Source organism: Gouania willdenowi, chromosome 1, assembly GCF_900634775.1.
Source record: "Gouania willdenowi chromosome 1, fGouWil2.1, whole genome shotgun sequence".
NCBI lineage: Eukaryota > Metazoa > Chordata > Actinopteri > Blenniiformes > Gobiesocidae > Gouania > Gouania willdenowi.
Window position 1 is genome coordinate 2,651,561 of NC_041044.1, and position 11,105 is coordinate 2,662,665.

At 38.6% G+C, this 11,105-nt stretch overlaps 1 protein-coding gene across 1 annotated transcript; it reads left to right on the forward strand.

Moving 5' to 3' along the window:
• Positions 1-4,641: 4,641 nt before the first annotated feature.
• On the forward strand, positions 4,642-10,797 carry hand2 (heart and neural crest derivatives expressed 2). The gene is made up of 2 exons (XM_028453298.1): positions 4,642-5,575; positions 9,405-10,797. Exons 1-2 carry the CDS (start codon positions 4,928-4,930, stop codon positions 9,531-9,533), a joined length of 777 nt encoding a protein of 258 aa, XP_028309099.1. The 5' UTR covers positions 4,642-4,927; the 3' UTR covers positions 9,534-10,797.
• The last annotated feature ends 308 nt before the right edge of the window (positions 10,798-11,105 follow it).

Sequence of the window (11,105 nt, forward strand, 5' to 3'; positions counted from 1 at the left end):
CTTTAAGAGATATAAATTTCCCATATTTGCAGTGCCCCCGTGTAGCCTAAAAATAGGAATAACTATAATAAAAATCAGAACAATGACAATAAAGTTTCCCAGCACCGCTGCTCCTGGCCCCACAGGCTTGGCCCCCTAATAATGGGCATGACAAATGGTGAACATGGTTAAATTGGCAAAAAAATAAGCATGAAATATGGTGAAAAGACGTTAAATAATAACATATGTGACATTAGGTGGAAAAGTGGTGGAAAAGGTTTATATGTGCTGAAAATGTCTTGAAAAAATGTGCAGAATAAGCATTGAAATGTGATGGAGAAGTGTCAGAAATGGGAGTAATGTAGCAAAAATACATTAAAAGGTGCAAAAATATGGCAAGAAAAAGTGATGAAAATAAGGTAAAATATGTAAGGTTTTGTGTAGTTGCAGAATTATAATATTTTTTTTATGGGCCTTAAATCATTAAAAAAATATTCTTAGTTTCTTGAAGACATCTGGTGACCCCCTCCCATGTGTTTCACAACCACAAATGGGGTCCTGACGACAAGATTGAGAAACCCTGCTTTAGTGAACGATCGTTCATGAACTCGTTTATATTTTGGCCCGACATGTACTGAACATACAGTTTTTCTGCCTAATGAAAGTTAGCGCGAACAGCGTGTTTCCAAAAAGCTTCCAGTTAAAAACACGGCTAAAACACGCCGTAAACAGGCCTACATATGTAACGGGAAAACACCAGGCAGTATTTTCTCCACAATCTGTATGATCAAATAATATTTTTGATGAAGTCACATCTTCTAGACTTTGTCTTTAACCTTCCTGGTATGTTTTCAGTATTGCGTTCTTCAGGTACATTTTTTAGTGTGGACAGAAATGGGAATTTGTTGACAACTGTTTCCAGGTTTAGAAAATTATTGCACATTTAGGAAATTGTTTCTCAATTTCTCAAAGTCCATTCAAGCAGCAACATATTGGGGAAAAAGGTATGAATTATTTCATTTTTGGAACTGAGAATTTAGTTCAAAAATTGAAGCAGTTCATTTGAAATTTGTGAACTTATCTTTGAACTTTTGTGTAGAAAGTTAACTTTCCCAACACTGACAATAAGACCCATTCTGTCAATATAACAATAAAACCAATAAAGTACTCCTGAATGGCCTCTAGTCATTTCTACAGTCAGGTCCATAAATATTGGGACATCAATATAATACTCATCTTTTTGGTTCCAAACAGCACCACCATGGATATAAAATGAAACAAACAGGATGTGCTTTAACTACGGACTTTCAGCTTTAATTTGAGGATATTTACATTCAAATCAGGTCAACAGTGTAGGAATTACTACAGTTTGTATTTGTGCCTCCTACTTTTTAGGCACCAAAAGTAATGAGACAAATTTACAATCATAAATCAAACTTCCACTTTTTTATTCTTGGTTGTAAATCCATTGCAGTCAATAACAGGTTGAAGTCTGGAAGGAATAGACATCACCAGATGCTGGGTTTCATCCCTGCTGATGCTCTGCCAGGCCTCTACCGCAACCGTCTTCAGTGCCTGCTTGTTCTTGGGGCGTTTTCCTTTCAGTTTTGTCTTCAAAGAGTGAAATGCATACTTTATCGGATTCAGACCAGGTGAATGACTTGGCTATTGCATAATACTCCACTTCTTTGCCTTAAAAAAATATTTGGTGGCTTTGGCAGTATGTTTGGGGTCATTGTCCATCTGCGCTGGGAAGAGCCGTCCAATGAGTTCTGAAGCATTTGGCTGAATATGAGCAGATAATATTGACCGAAACACGTCACAATTCATCCTGCTGCATTTGTCAGCAGTCACATCATCAATAAACACAAAGGATCCATTCCATTGGCAGCCATACATGCCCACGCCATGACACTACCACCTCCATGCTTCACTGATGAGGTGGTATGTATTGGATCATGAGCAGTTCCTTTCCTTCTCCATACTCTTCTCTTCCCATCACTCTGGTACAAGTTGATCTTTGTCTCATCTGTCCATAGAATGTTGTTCCAGAACTGTAAAGGTTTTTTAGATGTTGTTTGGCAAACTCTAATCTGGCCTTCCTGTTTCTGAGGTTCACCAATGGTTTACATCTTGTGGTGAACCCTCTGTAGACCCTCTGGTGAAGTTTTCTCTTGATTGTTGACTTTGACACACATACATACCTCCAGTGTTCTTCGTCTGGCCAACTGTCATCCACCACAGTTGTTGTCCGTGGTCTTCTGGGTCTTTTGGTGTTGCTGAGCTCACCGGTGCGTTCGTTCTTTTTCAGAATGTTCCAAACAGTTGGCCACACCTAATGTTGTTGCTATCTCTCCAATGGGTTTGTTTGGATTTTTCAGCCTAATGATGGCTCACTTCACTGATAGTGACAGCTCTTTGGATTCCATGTTGACAGGTGACAGCAACAGATTCCAAATGCAAATAGCACACTTGAAATTAACTCTAGACATTTTCTCTGCGTCTTATCAATTGAATAATGAGAGAATAAAACACACCTGGGCATGAAACAGCTGAGCAGCCAACTGTCCCATTACTTTTAGACCTTTAAGAAGCAGGAGGCACATGTACAAACTGCTGTAATTCCTACATTGTTCACCGGATTTGGATGTAAATATCCTCAAATTAAAGCTGAAAGTCTGTAGTTAAAGCACATCTTGTTTGTTTCATTTCAAATCCATTGTGGTGCTGTTTAGAGCCAAAAAGGTGAGAATTGTGTTAATGTCCCAATATCTATGGACCTGTCCTATATTTAAACATCTAAATCCAATTAACTAAAATTAATATTATTTTTCAGGAAAACTTTTCTGCTCAATGTGATCGACCTGCTTAAACTCTCTGAAGCTTAGTTAGTGAAAAATGAAAAAAGGAAAAGATTATAATCAGTACATGTTAAGAAAACAAAACAACTTTATCTGAAATATGTATCACATTTAGAGGTAAAAACCCAACAGGAGTCCTCACTTGAAGTCAAACGATGACCGTTTTTCTCCACTTGCTCTCACTGACAGATTGGGCTTTGTGGCCAAAGGCAAAGAATGTCATAATCTAGTGTTCTGTGATATGAAGCTAATGGAGTCGTCTGTGCAGAGCAGAGCATAATGCACCAGGTCATGACCTAACAACTAGCCTAGGGTGACAGATTGATTAGACCAAACACTGGTCAGAGGACCAGCTTTAATCCTTACTGTGAGGGAGTCAGGATCACCACTGTTGGGTTGGTTGGTTGGTCAGTCAGTCAATCCGTGTATCATTCATTCATTAGTTTTTCATTATGTAACAAAAACATGAAAAACAAAAAAATCACTCATTATTTGATATTTGTTTCCAAAACCAAAATGAAAAAACAGAAAACGCTTTGTTTTTCAAATTCAAACTCTTTTGCTTCGGTACAGAAAACGAAAAACGGTAAACTAACACCTTTATTCATTTTCTCCATTACGATTTGCCAAAGTACGTGACCTGGAAGTGAAGCGTTACACATTCAGAGATATCTTTATCTCTGCAACACTTAAGAGTCTCTAAATCCTCCTAAATGTCCATGAGGAGGTTCTGTGTCCAACACCAGCTAAAGAGAAAAGGACACGTTTCTGATGCACAGTTGGAAGCAGTGATCTTGTCATGCCGAACTGCCGTTAGCATAGCCGTTAGCGTCGGATGAGAGTACACTTCTGGGTCACGTACTTTGGTTAATCGGTGATGGTGAAAACGAATAAAGCTGTTCGTTTTCCGTTTTTCGTTTTCTGTACCGAAGCAAAAGATCTTGAATTTGAAAAACAAGGCTTTTTCCGTTTTTTCATTTTGGTTTTGGAAACAAATATCAAATAATGAGTGATTTTTTTGTTACATAATGAAAAACGAATGATACACAGATTCAGTCAGTCAGTCAGATAGTTAGTTAGTTAGTTAGTTAGTTAGTTAGTTAGTTAGTTAGTTAGTCAACCTTAATCTTGTTTTTATGACTTTATTCTCAAAATGTCAACTTTAATCTTGACATTTCAACCCTAATCCACTTCTTTAGGTTTGTAATTATTATCACGTGTTATTTTATTGTAACATTAACTAAACAGCGTATAGGACTATTACCTACATTATTTCACCTCAGATCTAATTGTAACCATCACAGTGACGTTTTTAGGAAACTCTTTGGAAGCCAATGTTACAACACTGAATGTAATTTTCCACTGAGGAATTTGAGGCCCCCCCCCCCCCCACCCCCCCCCCCCCCCCCCCCCACCCCCGTACTATATAGACCAATAGCAAACGTTAGAATTGGCCTTTCAAACTGGAGTGTTTTTTAATGTCTAAAAGATGCAGACTGGGCTCAGTACTTTGACCTTGGATAAGCTGCAGCCTCCGTGCACGCGCGCATGTGCACGTGCATGCTTGCGTGTGTGCGTCTGTGTGCGTGCTGTGTGTGCGTGTGCAGGAGGAGCGTTGAGATTAAAGGGCAGTAAACAGAGGCCTGATGGCGCCGCAGAGATCCCATTGGCTGACGGAGGCTGTGACGTCTTCCTCTTCTCCTCCTGTTTCAGGCTAACCCTAGACCCCCCCACCCCCACCCCCAACCCACCCGTCCCTTCCCTCCCCATAGTCTGGATACTGAGGCAGTAGTGACCCAGTATCTACCCGTACTGGTTCTCTGAGTCGGACTGGGATGACAGAGGCTGGGAGGAGGGATTGTGTTCAGAGCTGAAGGAGAACCAGGACAAGGACCAGGACCAGGACCAGCACCAGGACCAGCACCAGGACCAGGACCAGGACCAGCACTCCAACCATGTCCTGCAGGAGGGACGGTGGAGGATTACCGAGGACACCGTGCAGCGCCCCGTGCCGCCGGTGAACTCCGTTGCGTGCGCGTGTGTGCGTGTGTCTGTGTGCGTCCGAGCCCGAGCGCGTGTGAGCCACTATGAGTCTGGTGTCGGGCTTCCCTCACAGTCACCACCCAGTCATGCACCATCACGACCCGCACCACCACTATTCCCTGCACGCCGCCGCGGCGGGTCGGTGTCACGAGGACACGGTGACCGGGGCCCCCCCGTACTTCACCAGCTGGCTCATCAGCCACGCGGACATGTCCCCGTCCGAATACAGCCTCGCGCCCCCCTACAGCCCCGAGTACCACGGGAACGGGGGCGGGAACGGGGGCGGAGGGGCTGCGGGCGGCCTGGACCCCCACCATCATCCACCCCACCACCACCACCACCACCACTACGGCCCGGGCGGCTTGGTCCCGGGCCCGGGGGGGCTCTCGGTTAACGGGACTCACCATCATCATCATCACCCGCGCACGGTGAAGCGCAGACCGACGGCCAACCGGAAGGAGCGGCGGAGGACGCAGAGCATCAACTCGGCCTTCGCGGAGCTCCGGGAGTGCATCCCCAACGTGCCCGCGGACACCAAACTGTCCAAGATCAAAACCCTGCGGCTCGCCACGAGCTACATCTCCTACCTGATGGACATCCTGGACAAGGACGGACAGCACGGGGACACGCACGCGTTCAAGGCCGAGCTGAAGAAGAGCGAGGCGCGCGACGAGCGCAGGAAGAGAGAGTCGGTAAGAAAGATCCAGAACCAGAGTCCCAGTCTGGATCAGTGATCAGTGATCAGTGATTAGTGATCATTGATCAGTGATTAGTGATTAGTGATTAGTGATCAGTGATCGATCTGTCCAGTACGCGCTGATAAATCAGAAACACTAAAGTTTTATTGGCCAGTAGAGTTTAAAACAATGTGTCTCTGTGATGGTGAACAAAAACATTATAATAATAGTAATAATAATAAATATAAAGGATGGATATAAACATATATACAATATAAACAAGTATACTGCAGCTAATATTGTCTTTATGGTGATTAAAGTACAACACGATCAGTGATTTTAAACAGCGACAACAAACGATCCAAAGTGCACACACTCCATGAAAGGTTGATCATTATTATTATTCAATGGTTACATTATGTTACAAAGAATAATCAATACATTTATAATTAATTAATAAATTCATAAACACTGACTTACAATTTTTATTTCATTTTTTTTACTATATTTCAATTTTAACTGTAGGAACCAGCAGAGCCCCGTGACCCTGAAAAAACCGAAACAAGAGGGTCAGAAAATTGATAGATTTTTTTAATTATAGGTCATGCAAAATTATATATGATTTTATTTACATATAACATCTTCTTACGAACTGTTTGAACTACACATTTCTTTATTTATCACCATGCAAAGTTGAACAAGAAAAACAATAAAATTATACAAAAAGTTTTCAAATCATAAATAATAATAATAATAGTAATAATAATAATAATAATAATAATAATAATAATAATAATAGTAATAATAATAATAATAATAATAATAATAATAATAATACATAGAGGTGACTCTTTTTTAAAGTGTACCTTATTTTCCTTGGAATTTACATAAATATACTTATTGAGGAATCGTGTGTGTGTTTCTTACATATAGTTATATTACATTACATTGGATTATACTTTATTTTATCCCACAGTGGAGAAATTCACACACCCACACACACACACACACACACACACACATATATATATATATTTATTTATTTATTTTTTGTACAATAATATTTGATATTTTGCACGCTGTTACAATTTCCTATGTAGGGTGGTAATAGCATTATTATTATTATTATTATTATTATTATTATTAATGTTTAATGTGATTGTTCATTTTGAGCCAACATCAGCAGCTTTAAAAGAATCTACACACACACACACACACACACACACACACACACACACACACACACACACTCACACACACAGAGTGAGTGTGTATAAAAAGTGATGGAGTATGAGTAAGAAGGGCCTTAGTAAATTGCTCTCCATTCTCAGACAGTTTGGAGCCATGCTGGAGGGGCCGGACCCAGCTCCTCTAGCTCTATAGATCTATACCTATGTGTCTATAGATGTAAACCTTTCCTTTGGGACTTTTTCTTACATCTAACATTTAGTTCCACTTTCTATTAGAATCTTTGGTTCTCAGGCTGCAGATGAAGTTCTAACTATTCTTCTGTGGTTTTAAACATGGCTTTGGGCTGTTTGGACTTTTCCAACAGGAGAGGACTTCTTTGTGCTTGGATGATGTAAACACAAAGTTAAAGGCGGTGTTTTTGGTCATATTGAGAGAATGAGATGTTTTTTTTAAAGCCTAGCAATGTGTCAGTGTTGGGGAAAAAGCAACTGTAGACGTCTGCAATGCAGAGAGAGCATGCAGGATAGTAGAGAATAATTATTTCCTGTCTGCATGTTCTCTGTAGGAAGTGTGGTGTGTGTAATTGAAGCCAGAACGCGTTTTCTCACTCACATTTTCAAATGGCTCGTCCTGCTCATGGACTCCACAGAGCTGATTGTAAAGTGGATTCTTTAATCAAACCGTAGCTGGAATGTGGAGCTGGGAGAGCTCTGGGAGAGCTCTGGGAAAGCACTGGAAGAGGACTGGGAATGCACTGGAAGAGGACTGGGAATGCACTGGGAGGGCACTGGGAAAGCTGGGATAAGCTCTTAATGTTGCTGAATGATGGAGGGACGTGAACGTGGACTCAGGGGTCAGGTGCAGGATTATCTGTTCATCTATCGTCTCAAAGTGTAGCTAAAGTGTGTGTGTGTGTGTGTGTGTGTGTGTGTGTGTGTGTGTGTGTGTGTGTGTGTGTGTGTGTGTGTGTGTGTGTGTGTGTGTGTGTGTGTGTGTGTGTGTGTACGAGCAGATCCATTTGTTAAACCAGTGACCCACTTTTACACAAACTGGGATTTTAATCAGGGAACAAAGTCACAGAGAACATGGACAGTGTCGGTGACATTAAACATGCTCTGTGACTTCTGTTCACACACACACACACACACACACACACACACACACACACACACACACACACACACACACACACACACACACACACACACACACAGTCACAACATGCATCAGGAGGAAGCCAAAGACTGTCACATTTAAACCCGTTTAAAATGGAAAAAATGTAGAAAGCAGAGTTTTTAAATCAATGCTAAAATGTGTAAAATTGTAAATAAAACGTTAAAATATTTTTCAGAATCGTTATCTTAGTAATGTTCATCTGACACGACTCGATTCATGACTTTTGTCACTTCAGAATAATTTTGACATTTTATTTCAGATCATTTCAATATAGGATACTTCTAAAACAAAAGGTTATATTATTATTATTATTATTATTATTATTATTATTATTATTATTATTATTATTATTATTATTATTATTATTATTATTATTATTATACTTTGTCCATGGGTAGAAAATGAGAATCACAAAAATAACACAATGCTTAAACTCATCCAATATATTTCGCTTGTAACGGCCGTTGTCAATAACGCATCCACTTGAAACTTGAGTTAATTATACAAATACAATAATTATTACTACCATGTACACGTTTTTGTAAAAATCATATTTATAATACATTATAAGAAAATCTAAAACGAGTTAAGAAGTATGCAAATTATTATTTAATGTAATAACGAGTAAATACAGTACATTGAAAATGAAATTAATAATGATTTTTAAAAACCAAATAAAATGCAATGGACATTTTTTAAAATTAGATAAATACGAACATGATCAGAAAAAATTGTCATTCTTAAAATGTTCCACCAGTTCATTCCCGTTTGAAGTATTACCGTGTGTCCGTTTTTACGTCAAGTGAGAAACGTCAACTTAATAATAATAAACAAAAAAAACAAAACAACAACGAATAAAATTGTTGAATTAAATTTACAGATTAATTTACACACCAAGGCTCTTAATCCTGCCATTAGTAACGTATTAGAAACATTATATACAGTATTTGTTATTGAATTACTGGACAGTTGGTTTTTTTCAGTGAACGGTTAACTAGCGCTGCCGCCTGGGTTAGATTTATTTATCCTAAAAATTTATGTATTTATGTATTTATCCTGGATAGATATTACTAATAATAAAAAATAATAATGATACATTTTGTTTAAAAGCGCTTTTCAAGCAACCCAAGGACACATTTCTGTATTTATTTATTTTGTGTAGATATTTATGTACAATTATATTCCTGAGATATTATGTTTATATTTATCCCTTAAATATTTATGTATATATTTATCCTTATGTGTAGATATTATTTATGTTTTATATTGATACTTACTGTATATGTATATATTGAGTAGATATTTATTTATATATGTATTAATACTTTCTAGGTATTTATATTGATCCTGTGTAGCCTTTTATGAGAGTGTGTGTTTGTGTGTGTCGTGCACGGGTTTCTATAATGTGATGATGATGATGATGATGATGATGATGATGATGATGATGATGATGATGATGATGATGATGTGTCCACAGGTGGAGCTTCCAAAGACGTCTTCTTCATCCTCATCCTGCTCCTCATCGTCGTTGTCAACGGGAGATAAAAAGAGTAAAGGACGGACGGGCTGGCCTCAGCATGTCTGGGCCCTGGAACTCAAACAATAACTTTCACTACGCGCACACGAGCACGCGCTCATGAGCAGGCGCGCGGACGGTCTTCGCTCCTTTTGTTGCCCGCAGAGCGCGTGCAGCCCGGCCTTTGACGGACTGAGATGGAGCTCATGCACGTGCGGGTCCAGGGCCAGGTCCGGGTCAGGGCCGCTCCCGTCCTCCTGCGGGGGTCCGGACCGCAGCGGACAGCGGAGAACCAAAGCTTCGTCTGGTAGAACATAACTCATCATAAATAATGTTCATGTTTCTCTTTGAAAATGTTCCCCCCCTACATTTACATTTAATTAAGTCCACGAACCAGTGTTTGAAACCTTTGACCTTCCGTCGCTCTTTAATAAAAATAAAAACAACGAAAACCCCGATTTCAAAGAACTGCATCAGCCTGTAATTCTGGGATCAAATGTATTATTTCAAAAAGTCAGTGTACGTAATCACTCAGGAAAAAAATAAATAAATAATCATTCATAATTTGGTGATTTTTTATTTTATTTTTTCAACTAAAATGTAAGAAAACCCCAATAAAAATAGTTAACAAAAAGTTTTCATCATACTTTTTGTAGACTATTTTTTTTAAAGTGACAATAATAACTAATTTTAAAAAATGCATTAAACAAAAACTATATAAAAATATATATTTATATTTTTGTTGACTAATAAAATCAGAGCTCATCGTGGTCGTACGCATTAATCTGTTTAATATCAGGCTGATCAATACTAATTGAATCTTTTTCTTTCTTTCTTTTTATTTTTAATAAACTAAATAAAGATAAACAACGATTTTTGATTTTTTTTTTATTAAAATAACCATGACAATCTTATCCTGTATATTATAGTCGACTATATCTGCAACAGATTTAGTCGACTAAAATGTTAAGGTCAATGTAGTTGACTAAAAATAGAGTATAATTGAAATAGTCCTGATGACTACATTTTGACTAAAACTAAACAAAAATTTGCTAGAAAAAATTAGATAAAAAAAAAACGTTTTTCCAAGAATATGCAATCTCATCGGTATCTGATTTCAAATAGTTTTTTATACCAAATGATCAATAATCAAACAATGGAGCAGTTTATGACTTTATGAAGGTCTTTTTTGTGTTTTTTAGGGGGCCAACAAATCTAAAATCGAAAACCTAAAATCTTCCTCATGTGTCACTAAAAAATAAACCTTTTACAATTTGGCAAAACTTTAAAAAAGTCTAATATATTGTTGTGATTTATCATTTTTCTCTGTCAGATTTGCATGTTTGCATAAAAGCCTTTAAGCCATGTTAAAAATGACTGTGAGAAACACGCTAATGTTTACAACACGCAGTGTGCATTTTTCTTTTTCTTTTTTTTTTTAGTGTAAGTTATGTCCGACCAGATGTTGTTGCAAAGTCAGTCACAGCTGGATTGTGAATAGATTCTCTCTCCATGTCCAGGGAAGCAGATGGATTATCTGAAACCATTTTTCTCAATCTGTCTCCAAGGCTGTGTGTGTGTGTGTGTGTGTGTGTGTGTGTGTGTGTGTGTGTGTGTGTGTGTGCGTGTGTGTGTGTGTGTGTGTGTGTGTGTGTGTGTGTG

Excerpts from the sequence above, each read along its gene's own strand:
- hand2 (XM_028453298.1), top strand. The coding sequence starts at position 4,928 with ATGAGTCTGGTGTCGGGCTTCCCTCACAGTCACCACCCAGTCATGCAC. Across the intron at positions 5,576-9,404 it reads AGCGCAGGAAGAGAGAGTCG|GTGGAGCTTCCAAAGACGTC; the intron begins GTAAGAAAGATC and ends ATGTGTCCACAG.